The 26929-nt window shown below is 47.5% G+C and overlaps 6 protein-coding genes across 6 annotated transcripts; 4 read left to right on the top strand and 2 right to left on the bottom strand.

The window, feature by feature from the left end:
* Positions 1 to 1278: 1278 nt before the first annotated feature.
* MIND_01159700 (uncharacterized protein) lies at positions 1279 to 1878 on the top strand (the record flags this gene model as incomplete). Its single annotated transcript, XM_037368120.1, has 1 exon — positions 1279 to 1878. The coding sequence occupies one exon, from the start codon at positions 1279 to 1281 to the stop codon at positions 1876 to 1878; it is 600 nt and encodes a 199-aa protein (XP_037215046.1).
* Positions 1879 to 3108: 1230 nt separating this feature from the next.
* MIND_01159600 (uncharacterized protein) lies at positions 3109 to 3681 on the top strand (the record flags this gene model as incomplete). The annotated part of the gene is made up of 1 exon (XM_037368119.1): positions 3109 to 3681. One exon carries the CDS (start codon positions 3109 to 3111, stop codon positions 3679 to 3681), a length of 573 nt encoding a protein of 190 aa, XP_037215045.1.
* Positions 3682 to 7181: 3500 nt separating this feature from the next.
* Positions 7182 to 8922, bottom strand: MIND_01159500 (uncharacterized protein; the record flags this gene model as incomplete). The annotated part of the gene is made up of 13 exons (XM_037368118.1): positions 7182 to 7271; positions 7322 to 7333; positions 7381 to 7473; positions 7535 to 7603; positions 7646 to 7651; positions 7712 to 7717; positions 7768 to 7808; positions 7856 to 7881; positions 7930 to 8068; positions 8116 to 8307; positions 8358 to 8437; positions 8490 to 8653; positions 8701 to 8922. The coding sequence occupies 13 exons, from the start codon at positions 8920 to 8922 to the stop codon at positions 7182 to 7184; spliced, it is 1140 nt and encodes a 379-aa protein (XP_037215044.1).
* Positions 8923 to 9148: 226 nt separating this feature from the next.
* MIND_01159400 (uncharacterized protein) lies at positions 9149 to 11255 on the top strand (the record flags this gene model as incomplete). The annotated part of the gene is made up of 11 exons (XM_037368117.1): positions 9149 to 9270; positions 9330 to 9354; positions 9407 to 9466; positions 9536 to 9630; positions 9801 to 9883; positions 9934 to 10122; positions 10173 to 10329; positions 10382 to 10395; positions 10444 to 10696; positions 10743 to 10880; positions 10925 to 11255. 11 exons carry the CDS (start codon positions 9149 to 9151, stop codon positions 11253 to 11255), a joined length of 1467 nt encoding a protein of 488 aa, XP_037215043.1.
* A 436-nt stretch (positions 11256 to 11691) lies between these two features.
* MIND_01159300 (Fe2OG dioxygenase domain-containing protein) lies at positions 11692 to 12293 on the bottom strand (the record flags this gene model as incomplete). Its single annotated transcript, XM_037368116.1, has 3 exons — positions 11692 to 11870; positions 11922 to 12027; positions 12081 to 12293. 3 exons carry the CDS (start codon positions 12291 to 12293, stop codon positions 11692 to 11694), a joined length of 498 nt encoding a protein of 165 aa, XP_037215042.1.
* A 2736-nt stretch (positions 12294 to 15029) lies between these two features.
* Positions 15030 to 17889, top strand: MIND_01159200 (CAP10 domain-containing protein; the record flags this gene model as incomplete). Its single annotated transcript, XM_037368115.1, has 10 exons — positions 15030 to 15881; positions 15931 to 16021; positions 16072 to 16281; positions 16336 to 16455; positions 16503 to 16623; positions 16674 to 16832; positions 16878 to 17198; positions 17251 to 17373; positions 17427 to 17758; positions 17810 to 17889. Exons 1-10 carry the CDS (start codon positions 15048 to 15050, stop codon positions 17887 to 17889), a joined length of 2391 nt encoding a protein of 796 aa, XP_037215041.1. The 5' UTR covers positions 15030 to 15047.
* Between the last annotated feature and the right edge of the window lie 9040 nt (positions 17890 to 26929).

Here is a 26929-nt window from a genome sequence, read left to right as displayed (position 1 = left end):
TTTTTTTTACATTTCACCACTCATTGCATGAAAAGGGAGAAGCCAAACATAAACGAGGCAATGCATTCTATTCGCAGACAAGTAAGAACGATGTGATCAGCCAAATCAGCAACCTCAAGCGACAGGAGGCTGCCTTGTCAAAGATTGTGACCAATGCAAGCTATGGAGGCAAACATTCACATAAACATGGGTTCGGTGGAGTGTCCGGTTGCTGGTCAGAAGCAGAAGTGAGTGGGAGGTCTAAACCAACCATCGAAGCGACACAAACCGGTCCTCGCGCACTGGGCTGATATAGGAATTCCCCCTTTGGGAAAGTTACAGAATAAATGGATGAATAAATGCCAAATTTATCTATAGATTTTTTGTATGATAAAACCCCCTGTATAAGTGATAGTTTTTGCTACAAGGAAAATCCAGGAATAAAACTGACATATTTCCAGCACACAAACCCATGGTAAAACTTATAGATAAATGCCATATTTATCCACCAATTTAACCTGATATTTCTACAAAGGAAAAAACTAGAGATAAATTTTGGATAAATCCAGACATTTATCTGTAAGAAAAATGTGGGGTTTTCCTACTGGATAAAGCCACAGAAAAATTTGCCATTCAAAAGAGAAAGACAAGTTTATCTGTTGCTTTATCTGTCAGAAAAATCTCCGGTTTTTCCTGCAGATCGATGCTCAAATATATCTAAAATTTACACCTAGTTTTTTCCTTTGTCAAAATCACAGCTCAAATTAGTGAATAAATGTGGCATTTATCAGACAGTCTTACTTCCAGTTTTTCTGGTGGAAAAAGGACAGCTTTGTCCACAGATTTTCTTTGCCAGTGTGTCAAAAGCTATCATTTATATAGCCGTTTTATCACCCAAAGAATAGTCAGAAAAATCTGGAATTTACTCTTGCCTTTATCTTCTAACTTTCCGAAGGGGTAAATTTCCAAATCAGCCCAGTGAGATTAAACAGATCCGATTATATTTCTGATGGTCACGCGTCACCTCCAATTGTCCTTCCCAAAGCGCTGCCCGCGACAATGGCGCGGGGTACAATGAAGGGCTATTGTGCAGGGTGTATAAGGGGTGCCGCCTGCAGGAAGAGAAGATAACGACATCTCCCTCCACGCCCGTGCCTGCCTCTGTTTTACGCCCAAGACGACTTTTTTTCTGCCTCTGAGCCTGGTGGGTGGCTAGACGTTCTTCCTCTGTCTCAAGCTGACCTTATTTGCAGCATCTTTGTTAACCACCCACCCTTTCATTACTCCAGTCAACGACTCATGGCCTCCACCACCACCACTACCACCACCACCACCACTTTTGACTTCGGCGCTTTCACCCACCCCCAGTCTCAACGCTCTGCTGCCGCCCAGCGCATGCGCTCCTTCCTTCTTATTCCACGCGGCCCACCCTTTCGTCCGCGAACGACTACTGCCCCTACTGCTACTCTTGCTGCCTCCACCACACAACGCACACAACGGCCCTTTGCTTTCCCTGTCATCGAGGACGACGACAGCGCTAGCGACAGCGAGGGTTCAGTTTCGGACTGGGAGTCGGATTCGGGGAGCGTCCAAACAGCGGCGACTAGTGTGGCCAGCTTCTCCTTGCCTGCTGTTCCTGCTGTAGCCAAGCCGACAACGACTGCGGCGACAAGGAAGCTGGTGACACAATACCTCTACGAGGGCGGGCGCACGGGTGTCGTTAGTGGCGGGGTTATGCTGGGTGGGCAGCGCCCCGCGGCAGTTATTGCAGCAAAGTCTGTCCCTTCTCCCGCCCTGGTCAAGACGACCACCGGCCAGTCCGTGGCCAAAAACGCGAACAAGACGACGACCGGCTGGCGCGCTGCTTCAGCTACTATGACTAGCTGGCGCCGTGCGTAAAGAACCTGTACATGCTTGCTGTACATGCTTGCCATGTCATGCTCACGAAAAAAAGTCGAGCTCGATGCTCCGCTCTACGTTTTGCATTTCGGGACGCATTTCCGATATGGATGCGACACCAACTCTGACTCTCGACGACTGTAAATCCTTCGCAACCCGATGTATTTCTACCTCTCTGTGTTAGTATCTGTAGCAATATCACTGCCGTTTGTTTCCTTTCATTGTTTCCAGAAAAATGCAAGAAAACAGGGAAATCGCAGCAAGTGGCTGTTTTCGGTGATCTGCGGGAGCTTCAAAAACTGTGCGTCTTGGTAGGGCTTCCAAAGCCTTTCAAAGCGCTTCTGGTAGCGCTTTGGACCTGCCGTGGACGAGCAAGTTTCCGAGCTCAAGCTCTTGTCATCGCCCAAGGCCAAGTTGAATGTCCGGCTCGCCGCTCGAAGACAATTTACAGATAGGGTCGAGGAGGATCGCCATGCCCGAGAACGCAGCTTTTATCTCAGGCTGGTCTGGGCCGTACATGCGCCTATCTGATATGTGCAATCGACAAAGTAGGGCCGTCGTTGCGTGAATGGTTACTCTCAGGCAGTCAGGCTCTGTTGCGCAAATCAAAATACTGGAGCTGCTTTCGAGATGAGAATGAGGATGGGATTCGGCAATTGGCATAATGAACTGCCTGAATCAGTGAAGATAGAAGTAACTTAATCTAGCTAGCTTATTGAGGAGAGCATGTCTCTTCAAAGTTCAGGCTAGACACTCTCCCTGCCGCCACTCTCCCTGCCACTCTCTTTGCAATAAGAATGTCAAATTCCTATTGGATACCAGTACTCTCTCGTGAATGACTGTCTTCACGGGTCAGAAGAAAGGATTGCGAGCGAGATTACTTATATTATCAGTAAAGAAGACGTGAGCCGTGGCTGATGATATGAATCACATCTGATGGTCACGCGTCACCTCCAATTGTCCTTTCCCAAGCGCCGCCCGCGACAATGGCGCGGGGTACAATGAAGGGCTATTATGCGGGGTGTATAAAGGGTGCCGCCTACGGGAATAGAAGATAATAACATCTCCCTCCACGCCCGCTACTTGACGCCTGCCTCTGTTTTACGCCCTCGACGACTATTTTTGCCTGAAACTGGTGCGTGGCTAGACCTTCTTGCTCGGTCTCGAGCTGACCTTATTCGCAGCATCTTTGTTAACTACCCACCCTTTCATTACCAGATCCAACGACTCATGGCCTCTACCACCACCACTACCTTTGACTTTGGCGCCTCGGCCTACCCCCAATCCCAGCGCTCGGCTGCCGCCCAGCGCATGCGCTCTCTCCTTCTCATACCTCGTGGTCCGGCCTTCCGCCCACGCACAACTACCGCCCCGACGGGCTCCACTACTACCCCAGCCCGACGACCCTTTGCGTTCCCCGTCATCGAGGATGACGACAGCGCCAGCGATAGCGAGGACTCCATTTCTGAATCAGAATCCGATGCGGAGAGCGTGCAAACGGCGGCGACTAGTGTGGCCAGCTTGGCTCTGCCTGCTGTCAAGGACGTGCCGATGTCCAAACCCACAATGGCTACGACAACGAAGCCAGTCACACAATACCTCTACCAGGGCGGGCGTACCGGCGTAGTCAGCGGCGGAGTTATGCTCGGCGGGCAGCGCTCTTCAGCAGCTGCTGTCGCAAAGCCCGTCGTTCCTTCAATCGCGGCCAAGAAGACTATCATGGCCAAAAACTCAAACTCGAAGACAGCTGGCACAGGCTGGCGCGCTCCTTCAGCTGCTGCGGGAAACTGGCGTCGAGCGTGAAAACTTGACTTGCATTGACGAAGAAAACGAGCCGGGCTCGATGTCTTGTGCTCCACGAAACTCGATATGCAGACGATTCAAATTCTTTACTTTCGATGCGTACAATCCTGTAGACTAGTATTATCTCTGCCTGCTGTATCTCTTACCTACCTGTAGCAATATCATTATCCTCTCTGTTCAGCTTCTCGCGGAATCTCGGCTCAAAATTTTACTTGGACGAGGCCAAACAACCACGGGTGGTGAGCGGACGATTTATGTCGGCCCAGATGAAGGCGTCACGGAATCTCCTGGGAGATAAGCGGACGTGGATGGGTTAACTGCACTCCAGTGCCACACAAAATTACTTGGACGGTGTGACCGCGTCACCGCGAATCAGTGATCGCTTACTACTTCTATTTTATATCGTCCACGACGAGTGAGCCTGAAGCACGCATTCCAACATTTCTTTCACCACGGACGGCCACACACACACATAACCTACGCTGAATCGCTTTGATTTCTCCTCTCTCAGCCTCATCTGGCTCTTCCCGCCGAGAATAAGATGGATGTATGCTCAGGCCAGCCCAGGCGTGGCGCTAGCTCAAGCCTTAATTCCGTGCGTGAATATACCACTTCCCTTTGGTGTGCATTCCGATCACTTTTGCCAGCAGGACAAGTCTTATTAGACAACTTGAAGACGTCAGGCAGCCATGTTTACGGACAGGCTGTGATGCTGTGGGTGCAAGGGTGAACAAACCAGCCGGACCTGTTGGGTACGTCGTCGCTTAAGTATGCGAATTGCTGGATAGGGTCCTCTGCTCACCATAACTTTCATTTTAGTCAAGATACCTACTACTTAGTATGCCAACTTCGCGCCATTCCAGATTCGGGCATGGAAGCCTGTGAGCTCCTACTGCAAGTTCTCCTTCGCCGTTGTGGTCATGTCATTCGCTAACCATAGTCTGCAGGCTTGTCGAGGATGGGACGCAATTAAAAGCTCCAAGCTCGACAAGTTATGTCTGGATCTCGACGAACAGGGTTGGTAGTAAGCCTGAGCAGTAGCGTTATCGAGTGTCATCTCTCGGTTGTGGGTACTTTTTTTAACTCCACTCTGCTCATCGATGGAACTTGGCCCTGACTCCCCATGTTAGTACACACTGGCAAGAAATCTCGTGTCTATTCTCTCTCGAGACGGGCTCCGCCTCGCGTGCAACTGCGTCGACCGCTGTAATAGTATCCGGAAAACGAAAAACACCATTGTAGCAAATTCCGCCGCTCCAGCTTCAAGTGTACTTTAGCATCTCGACTTCAGCGCGGAGTCACGATTTTTGTGCTAGAATGGCGCATCTGAAGCTACGGGATGGCCAATTAGCGCCGCCCATCAAGCCCTGCTGCAGTGCTGCCGTGTTTCGGCTACCTTTGTGGTGTTCCACTATTTCATGAACCGTCACAATCTTGGTCACGTCGCTCCCTCTCATCCTCCTACCACTGTCTTCTCCCGAGCAGCAGCCGACCATGGACTACTTTAAACTGCCACCCGAGCAGATCGTCGTCCTAGAAAAGCGAACACCCTCTGGACAGCCGGTACACCATTCGTTCGCGCCATTGACACTTGTTGATCTGACCACCACAGCGCGTTCAACCCGTTTTCGACAGAGATGGGCCTAGAGACCGACCCCTCCAATGCAAAGTCCAAGGCTGCAGCTCAGCACATCTCAGGATGAACGAGCTCGAGCGCCACTTCCTCGCGCGACATTGTCCACCAGAGTTTCTCCAAGCACTGTGCGTTCTTGGCGCGCATTGCCACCCTCTTTACTCGACCGCTGACTTTCGTGCAGAGGATTAGGGGTATCCTGTAAACATCCCGGATGCAAGCATTGGACATTGCAGCGCAGCAACCTTCCCAACCACGAGAGAACACAGTGCGTTATCCGCCGACTCAGTGTCGATTTACTCATCCCGGTTGCAGCACAAAAGCTAGACTGACCTGCGAACACCCAGGTTGCAACGAGACGCGGTCGGATTCCGCAGCCTTGGTGCGGCATCGCAAAAGGGACCACGGGTATATCCCGGCACCCAGAGCGCCACGGGCCGACTCTTACCAGCGACAAGCCAAACGCGTCAAGACCAGCCATCATCCTGAAGAAACGTCCGCTTCCTACGCGAGCACGTCCGCACTCGCGCCACTCGATACCAACACACCCAATTCTTCCGACTTCACACTGAACACGACGACGTCGACTGCAGCTCAAATGTTGCCACCCACATGGTACTCTCCGAGTCCCGCCGCCCCTGACGTGACCTATTCTTCATCTCCGTCGGGGACGTTTGCTGGATATACAACCCAGCCCCATTGGCAACTTGATCGACAAGTTTCTGAGTCGGTTTATACCCATCCCACAAATTGGCAGCAGCCAAGAGGCTACTTCCCCTCCTCGCAATTCACCTTCGTCTCCGGATACCCTTATCCTTACGAGGCGAATACTACTAGCGGCGGCGGCGCTGCTTACCCGGATGCTTCGGCTGAATATGCAGACGCAACATGGACCAGGGACGAAGGCGCGGGTTTCGTTTATCCTCAGCCTCTTCAGCAAGCCTACACCGACCCGCTCGTGCTCGCTGGACCCCAGTGGCAAGAATACACCGACCCTATCCTCGAGCACTTCCTTAGAGAACATCTTGCTGGTCCATTTGTCGAAAGCGACCACGGCCAGGCTGTGGCAACCGCGGCCCAGTCCGACGAAAGCAGTATCCCTTCAGGCTCGATGGGCACTATTTACGCCACATACGACCGGGAGCATGAGTTCCCTGTCCATGCAGAAGATGCGCTCTGGTAAGAGTCTGACTACACGGTAGAAGGCAGTCCTAAGCCTCCGATTAGGGCCGGCTCTTGATCTCTTTGTTTGTTTATTTCTTGTTGTGCTGTAGTTATACCCGTGTAGAGATGATACCAAAAATCCCACTTTGTCTTGTCATGCAAGGCAGTCTAATAAGTCTTGTCGTGACAATGTTGAATGGTTCTCTTTGTTTCTAAATGCCATGAGAAACAAGTTGCTTGAAGCACATTCTAGTTCATGAACCCTTGACAAATGCCCACAAGCAGTAATTAGTTATCGAGTGCTTCCTAATGACATATTATATTTCTAAGGGTATCTCAGGCCGCGAGGAGCTTGCGAAGCCGATTGCTTTTGATGATATCCGCGATTCTCCCGTCAGCTTCCTCCGTGGCTTCGCGATAAAACTGCGGAGGGAGCTTGGCGATCTCCTTGTTGACGACGGTATAGGGCGAGGGTGACAAAGCGTGGTTTGCGATAAAGTATGCGCGCAGCGCTGTCTCGAACGCCTCGGGGAAGGCCGCGCCGGTGGCGCCCGCTTCCATGAAGGTATGCTCAATGCAGATACAGATGGCCGCAATGGCCTGTGCGCGTTTTGTGAGGGTCCATGCGGTTCCACTCTGTGGACAAGTAAGCTCATTCCGAGACTTGGCTGTAGACGTACGCGTGGTAGCATGAAAGCATAGATCAATGGACTACACTCGGTAATTTTTGAAGACTATAGCGTAGAAGCACTTGATTCATGTTGTCGCGATGGGAATTCGGGACACCTACCAGCTAAGCAAGCAGAAGTTATACAGAGAAAAACAAGGTGGGCAACGACATACTCTTAGATGGAGCTACAGTGTAATCAGCTATAATTGAGGGAGCCCTGCAAAAGACACACATCATGATCGGGGGAACCTTGTCCTATCGAAATCACTGGGTCCTGCGATCCACAATGAGAGCGGTCGGATGCGAAACTTGAAAAACAGACTGCCTATCATGAAAATCAGTCAATATGAATAACTTTCCACATTGTGAGATAGAAACGCACATACTGCGGAATTCCGGGTTAGAACTACAAGGAGTAATGGATCAAAAAACTCACGTCCTGTGTTAAATGCATCCTTAAGAGCGTGAAGGATATAGCACAAGCAACAACGACATACTTCGTGCTAAAAAAGATAGAGGGAATGCTTGAGCAGGCATTGTTTCAGGTAGTTACTCAGACGAACTGTACGCTGGAAACAAAATTGAATTGAACTCCCGGGGGGATATTCAGAGTACTCACCCAAATATGAGGGTAGCAGGACATTATCGCGGGCAATAAAGCTAGAGGAGTCAAGATGGTCACCGGCTGTGTGTTGATGGCCACTGACATGGAAGATTTTGTGTATCTTGACATCTATCGCAGGCTGAGTAGTTGACAATCACCGTCCAAAATAAGACGCACTGGACAATGGCCCGTTCCATACACAAATCGACGTTCAGTTGTTGAACGGAAATTAAGATTGGCCGAAGAATATCGCCCGACAGTAGGGTCAAAGTGACGCGAATGAGATCAGCGTAAGTAGGGGTCTCAGTCGTTAAATCTGTCATGTTCAAGTAAGAGCGGGTCAGACAAGCGAAAACAACCAACTATCCATCCGAACGCACTCGGCCGGCGGATATCGCATTGCCCTGAGGGGCAGTATGTATCTTGACTGGAGCAGTTCCAGTGCTCTGTCGAATCGTTTCGCCTTGGATTCTGCCCTTCCAAAAGTATCCCGGAGTTTGGCGTATGCCATCGATTCTAACCCATCAAATCTGGTGAAGACGACAATGATCGGAACTAAACAATGAGGCATCGTCTCGGTGCACTGGAAGAGAGTAGAAAGTCACCGTCTCCTGCAATATTGCTGCCAAAGAACTGCATGTCACCTGGAGAAAAGTGCATATGGGTATCTGTTCGGATACAGTACCTGGGAGGAGTGAGAATGGGTGGACTTCAGGTCTCATAGAGTAATCCCGTACCAAATCGCATGGAGTCTACTCGATAGTGACGTCGCTTTTGCTCGGTCAGCAATAAAAGCCTTTACGAGATTGATCTTGGAGTCTCCAGCACTTTCGAAGCCGACAGAATCGTGAAAAATGAAAGATGTGTGGGACAACTCCTCCTCGATTTCTTCTGATCTTTGCTGCTATATTGTCAACGCAGCTCAGCGAAACTAGTTAGATAAATCACCTCGTATGGCCTCAGACATATGCGACTCAGTAAAGTGGTTTTCCCCGCCCCGAGCCTTCCTGTGACGAGAATTCGGAATCTGCGACCCACATCGATGCCCTGTGCGTAGACTTCCGAAGCTTGATGATTTGGAGAAGAAGCCGGCGGCAACGAAGTGTCCGTGGCCAAATGATCATTGACCGATAGCCCTTGAAACGAGTGGGTTAGGTCTTCGTAACGCATTGAAGCGACAAAGGGCCCGCTACGAAAACCTCGTTCGTCCAAGTGGTGGTGAAGGTTTGAAGAAAGGTGTCAAGCGTGTGAAGGAATCACCCATTGTCTCCATTGGGACGTAATCGCCACATTCGGATCAAATTAGATCTGTGCTGAAATAGGCATCATGGCAAAAAAACTTTGGATAATCAGTCCGACATGGGAAATCTGTAGATGTGCCTCATGTTAAGCACACATGCAAGCCTTGCCGACAACTCTCCTCTTGACCTGCATGACGCGGCAAGAGGACAACCTTGGAGGCGAAAACTTCGAGTTAAGTCTTCGCAATGGCCCCACAGCCTATCACACAGCGGAACCGTATGTATCGCTTCCAATACGTCGTCAAGTTGCCTGTTGTCAAAGCTTACTATTGATAGCATTCATTTATTGGTTGTCGGCGGGGTACCCTATCCAGCTCTGAGCTCACTTGGAACTGCTTTCTAATCTCATGAAGGGCGGTGTCGGCAAATCAAGGTTGCTGCGACACGCACTCCAGTTTGGCATCGAGAATAAGGTGCGAAGAACTAGCAGGCTACGTATTATCTCAGGCACTCATCTGCTGCCTGGAATGTGGTGTGTGCAGATGACTTCATATCCCCCTGCAAGTGCTCGGAGCTGGTCGGCTATCCCTGGCGTCAGCTCTCCGCTTCAACCTGGAGTCGTAGCGCATGAGCTGTCGTATGTGGAGACCGAAGACGTCTTGCCTTCGGCTGCCGACACGATGATCGAGAAGGTCGAAAGATTTATTCACCTCAATCAAATGACGGAGAAATTGGGAGACCAAGTTCACATCATTTGGAAAGGATTTCGTCTTTTACCATTCCAAGGCCGCTGAAGTATTTTCGTAGGCTGTGCATCAGGGTTCCTGTCGATAGCAGTAGAAAAATCGCCATTCATCCCGCAGAGTTGGAATTCCTGAGGCGGCAACGAAGTAAGGACGCATATTTCTCTTTGCTTCATGTCCTGATCGGAAGCGCTCAGGACCCGTTATCGTTATCTTCACGCAATTTGACGGTCTGGTGTATCGAGTAGACGAAATGATGAACCTATCAGATGCTGAGGAATCACCCGAACAGTCAGCACTTCAACAAGTAGAAGAATTGTTCTACAAGACGTGTCAGCAACCGCTGGCCGATATCAAGCCATCCGTATCGTTTGTTCGAACGTCAAGTAAGTTGTGCCCCAAGTGATATTACTGAAGTTAATAATGGTCTTGTAAGGACTGGACCAGGACGAACTCACCATCACAGAGGCAGAAAACCTTCAAGGCTTATTAACGGCAACGCGTTACTTGAGCTTGGAGTACATCGAGCGAAGATCCGCAGAAATACCCGGGCGAAAGCAGCAAGCAGCTGAGCGTATTCAGATGGCCATCGCGTGAGCCCAGATCCCATTGGACCTACCAGTACAATATTGATTCGCAGGTTAGAATGGCAATGGAAGGTTACTAACTATTTCATGCTGTATAACAGCATTGACGTCCGCGAGTAGTTTATTCTAGCGCCGTCTTGAGCTGCATTTCGTTGAGTAGTTTGGTTACCATCCTGGGGAAACTACACCGTGATACGACTCGCGCTTGGGACTTCAATGACCCGTTCGTTGTAGGTACCGATGCTGGTTGGGACATGATGCTTGACCGACTCCAGAAACGGGACTCTCCAGAAATCATTTCCGAAGTCCAGGCTCTATCTTCGGCACAAAGCGTCTTGCATTGGGATTCCGAAGCGTGCCAGACATCATGGCTGTAAGACTGGGCCCCCCTCACATTCCATCTCTTGACAGTTTCGCAGAAGTTGGCTCGATAGATACCAGATTATCCTGGGCCTGGCGTTCGGGGCGTCGGTAACAGCAACTTTAGGCCGCGTTGCAGCGCTGCTTGCGGTCGTATTCTGGCTCGGACAGATTGCCATCCGTCTCAAACGGCGCTTGTAAGGTCTATTGGCTCGTCATCATCAGGCTGACAAAAAAGTAGACCGGAGACGACACGGACCTTCCTTGAATATAGCATCCACTTAATCCTCCTTGTTGACCGGATATCCTACGACACGTCCACGAGCCCGGCGCGTCCACTAAGCGAGATGGACTTCGAACGAGCTATAAGCGAGTACAAGGAGTCTGAGGCAGCTGCGCAGGTGCAATCCGCGGTCCAACGGTTCATCGACGACGGGTCCACTTCTCTCTGGCGGATGCTGCGTGGTTGGACGGGAGGGCGAGCGGAAGAACTGATGCAAGGCCTTCTGCTGAAATGGAGAACCGAAGCCGATAGAGGGGCTATGTCTACAGATATTCGTCACCAGTTATAGCATATAGGAAGCAACCGGGTTGCATTCGGCGGATGCCACTGATGGTGACAGGGAAGCAAGACGAGAACACATTGGACATTGATGCCAAATAAGCATACAAGGGGTAGTGACGCCGACTATGAGTTGGGCCAGAGAAATCCCGCATATTTTGCAGGCAACCCGTCGGGAAAGAATTTTGGAAACAACGTCGGATAATAACGTCGGATAATATTTATATGCGATCAGAGGATGTGCCTTCAGCTTGAAGTTAAGCACGACCTCGCCCGCAGGAATGTAGTCGTTGGCGACAAATTTGACTAGAAGATTGACAAGTGTCAAATCAGAAGCACGAGTAACAGCAGACATAATGGACATACATTCCTGGGTCTCTCCATCCCGTTCTTGTCTGGCACGCGCCATATCGACGACTTCTTGAGGGACCGCGCGATGCTTGTTGTTAGCTGGCGAAGCTTGCCGACAATAACAACAAACACTCGAATTTGGCGTCGACAACGCGCATGTCCATCGAGACGCCCTGGAAGAAGCCGACACAGTGGTGGACACCGTTTGTTGGGGACATGACTCTATGTATTGGCGCCTTGACGAGGTTGTGGGTGACCTTCTCCATAACTTGAACTGTCGTCGACATCAGCGGGGAGGAAGAACATAGAATACGGTAGGACAAACCCCGGCCAAGGAGGACGATGAATGTCCCAGGAATCGGCGGTGCAGCATACCAGTCACCAGACGGGGTTTGAAATTGAAGACCAGGCTCTTCAAAAGCTTGGATAAGCTGTTGGACAAATCAGACATAAGAAATTATTGAAAGGAACGCAAATGACATACATAGGTCAAGAAATTAGAGTCGGTATGAGGAACGAATCCGGTTGTCGGTGGTGGGCAAGCTGAATATCGGAGCAGCTTGCACCGAAGCTGTCGTTGAGCGACATCTGCCTCCTGCAGGGCCTCGAATGCGTCTTCATCAAGACCCAGTGCTTCGGCAACAAGTTTGGTGAAACGGATGGAAAGCGTCTTCATGTGCCGGTAGTACTCGTTCATCTGGGAGCGACAGCCAGGGAAGACGGCATCGTCGGGCCACCAAGCATGTATGATTTTGGTATGATTGATGCAGGGAAAGCTGGTGGTGGAATGAAAGGTGTACCGCCATGGATATGGTGGTAAATCGGGGCCCCATCTTCTGCATCTGCTGCCTCGTCTCCGTAGTTAAGTTGCTCCCGGCTGGGGTTTTCTACTGTTCCTTTCCGCAGGTAACCATTGAAGTGGGCATTGCCGCTCATATCGACGACATCTTTCACCGTCATAGGCAAAGCGAAAAACTGCTCGGTGGCATCGATCATGTTGCTGACGACGTCCGACGGTACGGGCGTGCGGGTCAAGTACACGTAGCCACCATTGATGAGCATGTCCCGCAGCTGAGACAGGAACGCTGATTTGTCGCGGTCGACGAGAGAAAAGTCAAGGAGGGGAATTTTAAGCGGTGAAGACGGCATAGTCGAACGAGTCAGGAAAAGAGTAACATCGCATTTAGCCTGCTGCTTTATGAGCCCACGGAGTTTTTCACACGAGTTCCAAGAGGCTCGCCCAGCGCCAGTCATTGGAAACAAATAAGCCAATGACGTGAGATTTCCCAATCGTGCCACAACAGTTTGACAAGGATGCCCAGCCATTTACCACGACCCTCACCAGTAGAAACAGTGAGATATGCCGCAAATTGTTCATCGGGAAGTGAAAGCTAGGCCAGAAGGACGCGGATACGGAAGGCCGATGGAGGATTCAGAAGATGTTTTGCTCTGTCATACCCCGGTTGTTTATACTATTAAGCATTTCGATGAGAGAGTGCCGTATAGGAGTTAGAAATAGAAGGTGGCACCTTGCAGGCAGCTCCCGGCACACTGGCAAGTCCGAGACAAGACTAAACACCGGCACCATTGACCAACGATTCTATGGTCCCCCGCCTCGAGCATTAGTCGGAAGCTTGGAAGGAGGATCATGATGAAAGGGTGTCTGGGGGAGAGCCAGGGCAGATAGTCGATGGTGTCGACTGCTGAAAAGCAAATTACGAGCTGGAGTTTGAATGTCGATACGGTCGATGCTTTGTTAAGACTAGAGAGTTGTACAGATGTGCTGCTCCCGTTCAAGTTAACTGAGGGTCTTTATTTGACGTAGGGATCGAAACCCCCAGAGGGAGGATATGTCGGAGAAGACCACGGAGGTGGGGTGCAAGGTTGGTTGACCGTTGATCTGCGTCAGCGTGACTTGCTTTTCGACCACCATGCTTCCCTTCAGCAAGCGCATGCCTTTGCATACTATTCGCTCGCCTAGTCCTCTCTAGTAAACGACCTCGACGTGAATCGACCTTGCGGCGATGTAATTACCTGCTCTCTTGCTCTCCGGCCGCCTCAAAGAAAAAGAGGAATATTAACGGAACATGAACAATCGAATATGGGCCCGCCTATAGCGTGCTTGGTGCGCTTCAATACAATATCTTCCTCAGCAACAGTCAGACCGACCTCTTCTTTCTAGACATAACGCGTTCGGACACCGACACCGTCAGCTTGAAAGGCTCAGTTGAGTCGACCTCATGGCCGGAGCTCTTGAAGACGAGGAAAATTTTAAAACTGGCTGCCCCCAACAGCCAACTTGAAGGACATTATCGAAAAAGGAGGTTTCCTCAGTACGTGTTTTCGCTCCTCTTACTCTTTGGTGGTTTGTTACGTTCTGAGCGCGGGTCATACAGGCGCTGCTTCCCCCGCAGCTATTTATGGAATTACCACCACGAGTCGTCTTTCCTGGTGTGTTTACTCTTCTGCATGTCCTTGGTGAGACTGAAGCAGTACTTTGTCATGCAGGTCTTTCAGTGACTGACCAGTACTTTCGTCGACGATCTCATAATAACTATATTTCAAACAACGCTCCGCTCTGGTAGAGGCTACCCAAAGCATTGCCTTTCGTGCCCCCTCGAAGACCAGCCTCACACGTTGCACTTTCGGTGTTCCCTATCCCGGCCAACGACCTTGGCAAACGACTCACAATCTTTCACCTCCCCAATCCTCCTTCGATGACTTTTCCACACACTATGTATTTGCTGCCGATAGCCAGATAACTCGACAAACATTCTGGCTATTTTTTCTGCTCATCACAACGATTATTCAAGACCACTCCTTCCTTGCCACCTCCGACGAGAGAACTCTGCGAAATGCACTCTATTCATCATCAGGGTCATCACATTCGATATCTAGTGAACGATGGGCTCCTCCTCCTCGCATCCATGTAAAGGATCAAAACGCCTTTGCGAAACGGGCATTGCTACTTCGAAACCTTGATGCAATATCGCTCTACTTCAGTGCAATACAGCGCTTTTGCTCTGTCTTGGTCACCCAGGCAGACTTGATCGCCTTTCGTGCTTGTTTTTCTTGTCCACTTTTTCCCAACTCCGACCCAACGATGATGTCTTCCGTTGTGTTCTTCTTGGAAGCATCGGCGCCATACTCTTAGCGTACTATTCCTTCAATATCCATCTCACGAAATAGTGCTCCCTTCCCCATGGACAATTTTTGAATTCGTTCTCATTCGTCTTTGTTGGCACTAATACGCGTAGATTGTTCATTCCTACATGCAGAGCTTGTGCGTCATGTGCCTGCCTCCCAGCTCGTCGCAAGAAACCAATGCTATAATTATAACGCAGCGGTGGTCAACCGTACTATTCCTCATGAGAAAAGTTGCATGTACCTGACAGAAAGATGACGGATGGAAGCGGCGATAGGTCGGTAGCACAGCTCTTCTCGCTCCAGCATGGGCAGCCTCTACCCCGATGTCGAGAGCGGCCTGAAGCGCTCTCCTGGGTCAAGCGAACGCGACGCCGATGTATTTGGACAAGCGAAGCGAAGGAAAGGGCCGCGTGACGTGACGCCACCGGTGACATCCGCCAAAATCGACCTTGACCTCGAGCAAGACGGCGAGTCCGACGACAAGGACGTTAGCGACAACGGGATGCATAATGACACGCGGAAAAGACCCGCAGTCAGCACACTGGCCATCTATGGCTGGTTCCATCGACACAGCGGCTACCTTTTCCTCCTCGCTGTCTTCCTCGCGTTTCTGCGAGCAGGACTACACGCTGCCGCCCCTCCTCCCTCTCCCACTCTCTCCGGTTCTGCCTCCTACCCGGCCTCGCTAGCCGCCCGCGCAAAGTCGTACCTCCTGCTTGGGCCCCGCTCCCAAATCCACCCCATTCCTGGGCTTATGGATGCTGCTGACGCGCGCTATCGCGCCAAGCTTAGCAGACAATCAACGACTCTCGCCGCAGCAGTTGCAGAGTACAAGAAGCGATACGGGCGGCCACCTCCAGCTGGATTTGACAAGTGGTACGCGTTTGCAAAGAAAGCGGGTTTCGTCATGATAGACGAGTTTGACGCGGTCGTTGAGGACTTGGAGCCGTTCTGGAGTCTCGCTGGAGAGGAAGTGCGAAGGAGAACTGAGCTTGTTGGCGCGCTTCCAAGCGTGGACGTTGTCAAAATCAGAGGCGGCGAGGCGAAGGCGGTCAGTGGAGGAAAGGGCTTTGATGACAGTGAGGCGGGGGCACGCGCGAAAGGATTCAAATCTATGCTGGAACGCTTCGTTGTGGACGTACGTTTGCGTCGTTATTTTCTATCTCCTGGCTTATCCTTCTTTCTAGCTACCAGATATGGACTTCGCAATCAACGCGAAGGCAGAAGGACGCGTCGTTGTCCCATGGGAGCATATAGCTCATCCAAACCTCACTGATTGTATGCTGTCAACATCTCTTCTCCTCTTCGTTCATTTCAATCCACCCTAGTTAATCCCCCTTGGCCATCTGCCGACTGGGCAGGTAAAGGCTCTGTCTGGGAAGCATGGCGTCGAACATGCCCACCAACTTCTCCAGCCCGTCGACTCTATTCTTCGCTTGGATCTGGTTGGGCGGGTACAGCTGGAGCCCGTGATCGTCTTGCTGAGGGCTATTACGCCTGGCAAGCTCGTTTGCTTGGCGGAGGAGGAGGATCTTCGCGTTCGTCTTCTGTGTCTCTTTTTGCCATCCTACGTTTGCTAAGCTGCATTATAGCGAAAAAGGAGATGGGGACAGCCAGCGGCACCGGCACTGGAAGCGAATTCTCGTTCGCTCGGGAAACGGGTTCTCGGACTGTCGATTTTTGCAAGAACCCTGGTCAACGATATGAACAGGGTATGATTTCCCAAATCTGATGTTCCAATGCTTACTGTGTGCTGCAGGCCACTTTTTCTCGGATTGGCGCACTTATCCGTTATTGGTGCCCATCTTCTCGCCTGGTCGTGCTCAAGGCTTTGCCGACATCAGAATACCGAGTCATTACTACTATGGTGGTACTAGAAGGTGTGTTTATCCTGCTGGAAGCCCCTTGTCTTTGTTTTCATGCTCGCCAGATACACATATGCTTGGGACCCAATCAATCTAGAGCAGCGGGTTACGGATCCAATGGAGGTACCTTGGGAGAAAAAACGAGATGCTGTCTGGTGGCGCGGGGCGAGCACTGGTGGAGGAAGCAGTCCATCTGGCTTTGGTCATGGGTACCAGCGTCATCGGTATGTCTTGCCGTTTGTCGCTTTCACATATTGACATTTTACAAGTTTTCTGCGGATGTCCTCCGTTGGACATGTACCCACCACCGGTGCGGATGGTGATAGGACGACGGCAGTGACTTTTGAAGTCAGTGACAAATCGGCAGTCGAGAACGGAAAGCTTGAATCATCATCATTATCCACGTCGGCGTCTACTTCTGGTGCTCCAACTTCTTCATATGTCGATAAGGGTTTCCGGACCTCTCGCGTTCCACTCGCTCGCTTGAATAAAGAGGTCATGGATGTCGCATTCGTCAAGGAAGTCGTCCGTATTGGTCCGGAGCATCGTGTTGGGGATAGCGTCGAGCTTGGAGTCAGTTGGGGCTATAAGTGCGTTCGTTCTTGGCCTTCTTTTTGGCTTTCTTAACATCCGTCCTGCCAGATATCTGCTCGATTTAGATGGTATGGGCTACAGTGGGCGGTTTATGGCATTTCTCGCCAGCGACAGTGTGCCGCTCAAAAACACTATCTATGACGAGTTCTTCAGTGGATGGATAGAGCCTTGGTTGGTTTCTAACTGCCTGTTACTTGTGTCTTTTTTTGCTAACCTGGCTGCAGGGTTCATTATATCCCCCTCTCGACGTCCTATTCGGAGGTGTACAACATTGTGTCGTACTTTTCGGGACCAGCTCCCTCTGTCCTTGATGCCGCTGGGTTGTCGAAAACACCATATTATGGAGCTCCACCTTCGGGTGACTGGGAAGATGAGGAGGACGAGGAGATCGAGCCTGGCGACAAGCAACGACGGCAGTACGAGGTCCAGAGGCAGATGAGCGTGGTCGACCCCGGAAGGAGTGTCGCTACTGGGGAGGGCGACAGACGGGCACGAAGGATTGCGAGAGCTGGGAAGCAGTGGAAAGCGACAATGGGGAGGAAAATCGACATGGAAGGTGAGTCTACAGGTTCTTTTGTCTTCTTGTCGGTTGTTGATGACGAGACAGTATATGTGTATCGACTGGCCATCGAGTATGCGCGATTGTGGGCAGATGACCGAGACCTCATGAGCTATACTGGGCCATGAAGGGCTTTCTTGTCCGGATGGAGGATTATCTGTTGCGATATGGATACGGTCGTCGCTGCCGCTTGTTGTGCCTCACAACCATGACCACATAATCAACAGCCTTTTGTCTCTGTCTTCTCCTCGTACTCACACTGCCTTCACCTGCACCCACACCCATGCGATCACCGATGACAACCGTTATCCACTTGATCCACTGTTTCGGGCCTCGTTATCCTTTCTTTGGAACCAAACCACGCTTTCATGTACACATACGCATTACATTCGACACATAACCTAGAAAGTTACATTACATAGAATGCATAGTACCTAGTTGACCAGGACCAGCAGGTGTAGTAAAGAGTTTACACGATTCACTTTTGAGGCTGACCGTAAGTAATCACTGGATACAATAAGTACATGTACAAGGATACAATAGCCAAACTGCCTTACATCCGAATATGGCAATCGTTGACGCGAGGGTGACGCGTCCCCTCCTTTATAAGGCTGCTGGATAGTGGCCCACACAAGCGCTGACTCTTAGACCCGCTTTCAAGACCACGACTACAACATGACTGAAGATAAACAAATCAACCCAATGAAGGGCTTCTACGACATTCTCGCACAGGCAGAGACACCTGGCTTCAAGGAATTGGCACCATCCATTCTTCAAAAGGAGTATGAGGCCATTGGGCTACTTCAATCCCAGGTCAACGAGAAACGGCGCTACATTGGGGCGCTCACTTACGCCGTCTCCCCGTTGAATAAGCTACCCTCGGGACTCCTTACGGACATCTTTCTGTGGGCCGTTGAATCTCGCCGAATCGCCGAGCCCAAGACCGGTGTGCGGCGTGTCGATGACGGGAGCGATTGCGATGAGTCCAACTCAGAAAAGTCTGAGACCAGTGCCGCCAAGGGGGAGACTGAGCCTCTAGAATGGTACGGAGTGTCCGGAGCCATTTACATCTCGGCGGTCTGTGTATATTGGCGGCATTTGGCACTTTGCACTGGACGATTGTGGACAAAGAATATCCATATGCCTATGTCCGCCCAAAACTCCGACCTCGAGATGTTCCGGGCCTTTATAGAACGCTCTTCTCCATTGCCTATCGAAATTTTTCTCCCGTTGAATGTGCTGCAGCGACAGGACCTCATAAATCCACGTCGGTTCGTCTGGAATGACGAGGACAGCATCATCGTCCGAGAAACCCTCAAGGTGATGGACCGATGGGGGCAGGTTCTCATGCAAGTTGATTCCAAACTGGCCGATATTATCACCTCCCTGGCCAGAACAGAGCTACAAACTGATGCCCCAAAGGTCTCGAACCTTACCCAGCTCATATATGTGTCAGACATTCCGGATCTACTAGTAGATGAAGAAGCTCGGACTGAGGATAACAAGAAACCAGAGCCATTGCTGCTTTTCCGCGATGCACCACTCCTGCAACATGTCCGTCTGGAGTTAATGTATGAGCTTTGTCAAATTCAACTGCCATGGGCACAGCTCACACACTTGGAGTTTGAACAGAGGAGGACAAATATGGCCTCAGGCCCCGATCTTCTGGACATCATTACCCAATGCGCTTCCCTTGAATTCCTTGGGTTGGACATAATGTGTTGGTCAGCAAGTCTCTTTGAAAACATGCCGGGAGATGCTGCTCGTATCTCACTGATGAACATGAAGGAGCTGCAGATATGCTTCCACCATCCAGAGAATGACAGGTCAACAGGAGAACCATTTTTTGCTCGGTTTATGTTCCGGCACTTCAAACAGCCTTTATCTGTTGTGTACCAAATCTGAGTCACGGGCGGCCTCTAGATCTCGATCTAGGGGTTAAATTCAAAAGTTTCTTTGGGGAGTGCTCTTCCCTGAAGGAGTTGCATCTCTTTAACTGCCATCTCAACAACAATCTGCTGCAAGAAACCATTGAGCAAATGCTTCCAACACTTGTGGAGTTGGAGCTCATTCACTGTTCAACCATCACAAATGCATTTTTCCAGCATCTTGAAGTCACAGACAAAACAGAAGAATTGAACTCATGCTATCATTCAAAGCTGAATACCCCCTCAACAGTGGCCCCATACCTTCATACATTGAAAATGCATGATATTACTATAGGAGCAATTGACAGGGATCTTCCAGTAAGAGTATTCTATTCAAGACATTGGAAGGAGTTTTCTCTCCAGGATGTCTCAAATTTATTTTACACTATGCAAGATGCATCTCATCAGGCAGAGACTCAGAGAAAGAAGTCACTGCTAGTCATTCCATGGCCACAAAATATTTAGATCTATTAGTTGGGATTCATTGTAGGCAACAGCTATAAACAACTGTAATAAGCAACTTGATTTGGATACAATTCAAATGGTGTTTATGTTCAAGTTATTTTATTGGACCTAGTGATTGTGGATGCAGAAAATGTTTTCGGATTGAGATTATTCTATTAAAGTCTAGCTATAGTGATATAGATAGGTCATGAAAACTAATGACTACAACTCAGCCAATGAAACTATGCAACCAAAAGAAAAGATCTGTATTGTAAATTGTACTATTCCCTCACCTGTTTAGCCCACAAAACACTGTGAGTTATCAGTGGTAACCCGCCGGGGGTGCCATTGACAAGGCTCAGTATTTTCAGAACATCCCCTGAGGTGAATAATTGCTGGGGAGAGGGGTGAATAAAGTTGAGCTCTAAGGCAAAGTTCGTACTAAGTTCAGTATGTAAGGGTGAATAAAGGTAAATAATACAACGACCAAGTCCCCAGAAGTCCTGTTATGTGACATGTGTGACACATGGTCCCAAAAGGAAATTTTATTGATAGACATTGGAACTGTGCCATGTCTTTTCACAGTAATATAGAGTGACAAGTATATTAGATTTCCTAAAAAGGAAAATTTCACTATTTAATAGTACAATCATCAGAGAATGTCACAAATCGTCACAAGATGGCAGTTCTCTATTGTGACTATACAAACAACTTTCATTAAGTGATGTATAGTAGCAGCTGATCTACAACTGATCAATAACTAGAGTAGCTACAGAGCTAATGTCAATATCTCTATCAATACCATGTCATCAGCATACACAGGGAAAATTCAAAACTTTCTTTTCCCATTAAAAGATGAATTTAATGTAAACATTTTAATTCTTCTTTCTATAGGTAAGAAAGATCATATATCTGAATTAGCATAAATAGTTGCTTTTCAAAGATATTTCCCTTGTATGGAAAGGACCTGTTTTAGGAAAAACTGAAATGTCAATTGAAAGTTCATCTTTTCAATACAGATTTGTATACCTATTTCTTTGTTGCAGAAAGAAAATATTTTTATTTTTTTCACAAAGAAGCTATTTATATTCATGTTTTCATGTCAATGAAAATAACATCTTTATATCATTTGCAGAAAGGACATCATTTGTTTCCCCTTTCATATAAGAACAAAGAGCATCTTTCTGAAAAAGTCAGAAAGATGATGTTTCCTTATCCCTTTCATGCAATCAAAAAGCACACCTTTCTCTTTGTCTTGAAAGATATTCTTTCTATCTGCTAACAAAGGTGCATATAAAGAAGACCTTTCTAAAAATGACAGAAATATTGTCTTTTATACCACAAATAAAGAGGAATATAAACCACATATTTTTGCAATGAGTGAAAATATATTCTTTATAGTACACAGAAAGGGGTATTTAAAGCCATATGGAAAGGTTAGCTTTTCAATAACTTTTCCATCCCTGTGAAAGACACTTTTTTTGTTCTTACAGAAAGCTTGATAAAGAAGAGTCATTTATGAAATAATTAATATATCATATTTCTTGGTTGAGGAAACCTGTATCTAAATATGTACATTCAATACATGTTTAAAAGGGAAAAGAAAATTTTGAATTTCCCGTGTGATAACCATACTGCCTCATGATTATCTATCAGACATTTTGATCTGGCTATATCTCTAGTAGTTGTCTATGGATTCACATTGGTATTTCACTAGTAGGTAGGTAGTAATATTGTCTTAATATGATCTGATATGACCATAGTCCCATGCCTTTAGAATATACTGGTATACCACTTTTCTGTAGTTTTTCTAACTTAAATTTGACCAGGCATAATGATGACCTGATATCTAGGTGAGAAATGCATGGATAACCATAGGGTCAGGTTTGCTATGGTTATATGGACATATCTGATAGCTCTACAAGCCACCCATATTTTTAGGCACCCTATATACCTGTCTATATGGCTCATATCTTATTATTTCAATCTCCCAATAACTCACTCAGAGGTAAGTAATCTCCAATGAGATGAAGATAGGAAGTAGAAGAGGGGTTGCCCTGAGAGATGTTATGCCTCCCATGATGTTTTATCCTTTAAATCTCTTGTTATTCTCCATTCTACATATTACTGCTATATCACAAGACATTAACAATACAGCCATGATCCGCTAGTTGATTGTGGATCAAAATAAGTCAAGTTCAGTCAATGAGGTACATACACATACCCACCTACTCTGATTGATGATTGTACATACCTGGATGGTGAAATGAGGCAGACATTCAACTGTAGGTTAGATGCAAAACTAGTTTACATGAATAGTAGGGTCTATAGACTAAGTATTGGACATTGAGATGCATGTATTGGGGTATTGGGATATCTACTAGGACCCTGTACTGAAATTGGTTGGGGTTATGGTATGTGTTACAGAAGGTAGCTAAAGAGAGGGTAGGTACCTATAGAGCAGAAGAGAGTGTCTTTGCTATTACAACTGGTCAGAAAATAATTTCAAGTATGATCCAAGACTTGATTGTAGGATGGTATACACCTTCAAATTGACCTGTCTAGCACTTGAATCAACCTCATGGCTATGATGGATCTCTCACAGTAACATTATCAGTGTTATCTATTCCAAAAATGATTGGCTCACCATGGCATGGTTTGTGGAAGTCTGAGAGATTTCAGTATATTCAATGGTAGGGGTATGATCCACCTCCCATAAAGTGGTGCCCCTGCCTTTCTGGCATATCTCCATCCTGGGTTATGTAGCACCTAAGGCCCCCAACAATTGACTCACCCAGACACATGCTATAGCATCACTAATGGGTGGGATTATAATGGACTATCCTGTGATATCATATCAATTTAGATCATGAGATTCCATGTATAGGGTCCCAAGATATCAGCAAAATACTCCTCAACTTAGTGTTTACACATGCTTAGCACTAAATAGATCAAGGTAATAGGTTACAGATGATATGGAACATTAGGCTAGATAGGAGTAGGATCCTTTCTCCAGCTTTATCCACTGAGGCCAGCTGGAGATCTAAGCCTATCTTCCAAAGTTAATGGAAATCAAATGCCACTGATGAGAGAATGCCTTGCATTTTTAGGGCCCAATTCAGTTGGGATTGGAAGTAGACATAGTCAAGCATTAGCTTAAGGTATCTGAAGGCTCAAGTCAGCAGCCTTATCACTTTAAGCACCCACATATCCTCTTTCATGTGAATAAATGGTCAGTAGAGTGATTATATCATATGATGGTGATTAAATGCCAAGTTCAAGTAATGATACTCTGAAAGGCCTTCCTGGTAGTACTGAAATCATACGTTTACATCATGTAACAATTCCAACAGCCAATGAAAATGGAACATGCGGGAGTTGCACCCGCTACCGGTCCGCTAGTCTGTCCCATCATTGCTGCGATTTTACTCTGTCATCATGCTGTAAGCGGTCACACAACCCTTACACATCAAGTGGTTGTGGAAATAGAAGCCCATTAGTTGAACATCAGCTAGTGATTCGACAGTTCTGATACTACTATTCAGCTACCACTATACATCACTTAATGAAAGTTGTTTGTATAGTCAAAATAGAGAACTGTCATTTTGTGACAATTTATGACATTCTGTGATAATTGTGGAAATTTCCCTTTTTGGAAGTTTCTTATATGTATCGCTCTATGTTATAGTATATAACCATATGACATAGTCACTAGAACTACCAACTCTAATCTCTATCATTAATGAAAGTTTCTTTTTTGGGACGCTGTGTTACCTGTTACGTAGTGTGACTCCCAGAGACTTGGTCTGGATGACCTATGTTATATTATTCACCTTTATTCACTCCTTATATACTGGACTTAGTACGAATTTTGCCTTAGAGCTCAGCTTTATTCACCCCTCTCCCCAGCAATTATTCACCTCAGGGGATGTTCTGAAAATACTGAGCCTTGTCAATAGCAACCCGGCGGGTTACCACTGATAACTCACAGTGTTTTGTGGGCTAAACAGGTGTATTCCCTTTGTCCTGGCAGGCCCTTACCTTTCTTCCCCATCACAAAGCCAGCCAACACTGTCTTCTGATTGACCCCTGCATTTGCAAATGTAGGACAGAGTTTGGGGCAAGTAGCTGGTGCAGCAGCTGGTGCAGTAGATGCTGCCAACTTTAAACCTCCTTGCATCTGCTGCTTCAGCCACTTCAAAGCCTCCCTATGGTCATTATTCTCCTTATCCGCACTACCTCGTCACTGCTTTGCATGTCCAGTATCCTCCACATTGTTGTCTACTCGCTTGTGTTTGCGAGAGCTCTCCCATTCTTCCTCATTTGTACCATCCCGCCGTCATTTGTTACACTGAGGCTTGTTGGTCTTAGTTCAGCGCTGGCTTGGCTTGGTTTTGGCGGTTCTTCGAGCCTTTGCAGCTGTGCCAAACCCATAAGCATCTTTCATTTTTGTTCAGTCACCGTCTTGGAGCTTGATGCTGTGCCCTCTTCTGTGCTTTCCGTATCTGACATGTCCACCCCTGATAGCTCCTTGTTGTCTGGCTTGCACTTCCTCGGGACCCCTTTTTTGTAGCATAACACATTGCTTTTGGGCCTTGGGAGTAGAAAGCTTGCCATTTACCTTGAGTTGCTCACCTACTAATTCCACTTATCCTTTTATATTAGAATGAATGGCCCAGTGGGCTGCACGTTCTAATATGAAGGGATGACCCCAAATGCCCTATGCTGCAATAAATACCCCAATAATTCTGCAACATCTCTAAATTCTCAAGTCCCCCAGCACTAAGTCCCTTCTACACTGCTACTGCTGCAATAATCCACTGCTATTTAATTTAGTTTCCTAAATTAGCAAGTATGACATAAATAGTGATGATAACCACATATAAGCAAAAACTTTAAAGTATACTGTATGAGAAGGTCAGATCCTATTGTCCTGCTCACAACGTTACATAATATGACATGTGTGACAAATTCCTAAAAAGGAAAAAAGAATTGTCAGTTGATAATCATGAATAATTTGCAAGCTGTAGAACTCAGACAACCAGATATGATACTTACACCAAAAAGGATAAAAATATCGGCTGGTGCCGAAACGCGCACCAATATTGCAGATCAAATAGGAAGAAACCTGATTGGAACAGGTCAGCAAGCCGCAATAGCTATACCAATCGGGTTGTCTCTGGTTTGATCCAGCGTTTCTGTGCACATTTCAGCTCTACCTGATATTTTACCTTTGTTGGTGTGACTGGTATGTGATGCCATAGAGAAGCTATTATATAATCCTCTCTAAACTTGGGTTGAAGTCAGTACCTGGGTCATGCTTAGTGTTGCCGCGAGCCGAGTTCGAGCTGAGCTCGAGCCGCCCAATCTGGCAGCTCATCACTGAGCTCGTGATGGCTTCCCAATTGAGTGTCACTGTCACTGCTGTCACTCAATAATAGCAGAGGTCAAAGAATACAAAATACCTTACTTTTGCCTCATACAAGGAGTGGGCCAGTGGTTTTTCAATGCTCCAAAGCCACTGAGCTGAAAACTTTGTGTCAAAAGTAAGGGCTTATAGTGAATTCCCATATTGGGCCACCCAAGCCCCCATCAACTCGATCAGACGGATTTGGAACGAGCCGAGTTTAGCTCGGCTCGGGGACGAGTTGGCTCGGGCTCGCAGCAACACTAGTCATGCTGCTATATTTGTCACATGGTGTGACAAACCTCCAAAAAGGAATTTTTTGCTATTTGACAGTACAACGATCAGTGAATGTCACAGATTGTCACAAATCAAAGTTGGGTACTTTAACTATATAAACAACTTTCATGACTTATAGTCCTGAATAATTGTGCTAGCACTCGCACTCGCTAATTAGCTGATCTATACCTGATCTAGTAATATCTCATAAAGTAGACAGCTTACATAAGTGATTGAAGCACTATCAAGGGTACCTGTGAGAGGGCTGGAACACACCTTATGCATACAACTCAGGTTACCTGTACAATTCCCTGTATTTAATGTAGTGTGACCTTGATGATCACATATATCATCTTTTGCTTCAGAATGTCCCCATGACCTGAAGGGGAAGTATCCGTGAACCACATATCGGTTGGACCCCCTGCATGCCTGAGCATGTATTAACTGCTCCACGCTGACCTCCAAGTACCTGAATAATAAGATTAATATCCTTGATAATAAAATGGTATCAAGATACCTATATCATCTTATGATGATTCATCACATGCATTGATACTGTAATATCTTCACCAATTGTGCATGAATTTAGATGATTGTTGTAGTGCTATGTTATCTAAGGCTTGAGATGTCCTGATGTGATCATAGTTCCCTGTGGTGAGATCATAATATTATATCGGTTTTTTCTAGGTTTCATATTTCAAATTTCACCAGGCACAATGATCCCTTGATATCTGGCTGAGGAATTCACGGATAAGCATGATCCAAGTTGCATCTCAGATGTAGTAGACCCCGTAATTTTAGGTATCATTTCTACTGGTATATATAACATATATCCTATCACACTAATGTCCCAATAACTTACTAAGAAATGAGATGTCCCCAATAGAATAAGGGTAGGAAGCATACAGAGGGGTTCCCCAATGAGATTAAATTTCTCACACCACATTATATGCATTGAAAATCTTATTATTCCCTATTATACTGATAAATAGTACTGCACATTATATTGGCAATACAACTATGATCTGCAAGTTAATTATAGATCAAATATGTAGAACTTGGCAAATGAGGTGTATACATTTATCCACATACTCTGATGGATCTCTATAATTC

This window comes from Mycena indigotica (genome assembly GCF_014461135.1).
Source record: "Mycena indigotica strain 171206Taipei chromosome Unknown Mind.scaff0011, whole genome shotgun sequence".
NCBI classification, from domain to species: Eukaryota; Fungi; Basidiomycota; class Agaricomycetes; order Agaricales; family Mycenaceae; genus Mycena; species Mycena indigotica.
The sequence above is the reverse complement of the archived record's forward strand: the minus strand, read 5'-3'. Positions and strand labels throughout refer to the sequence as shown.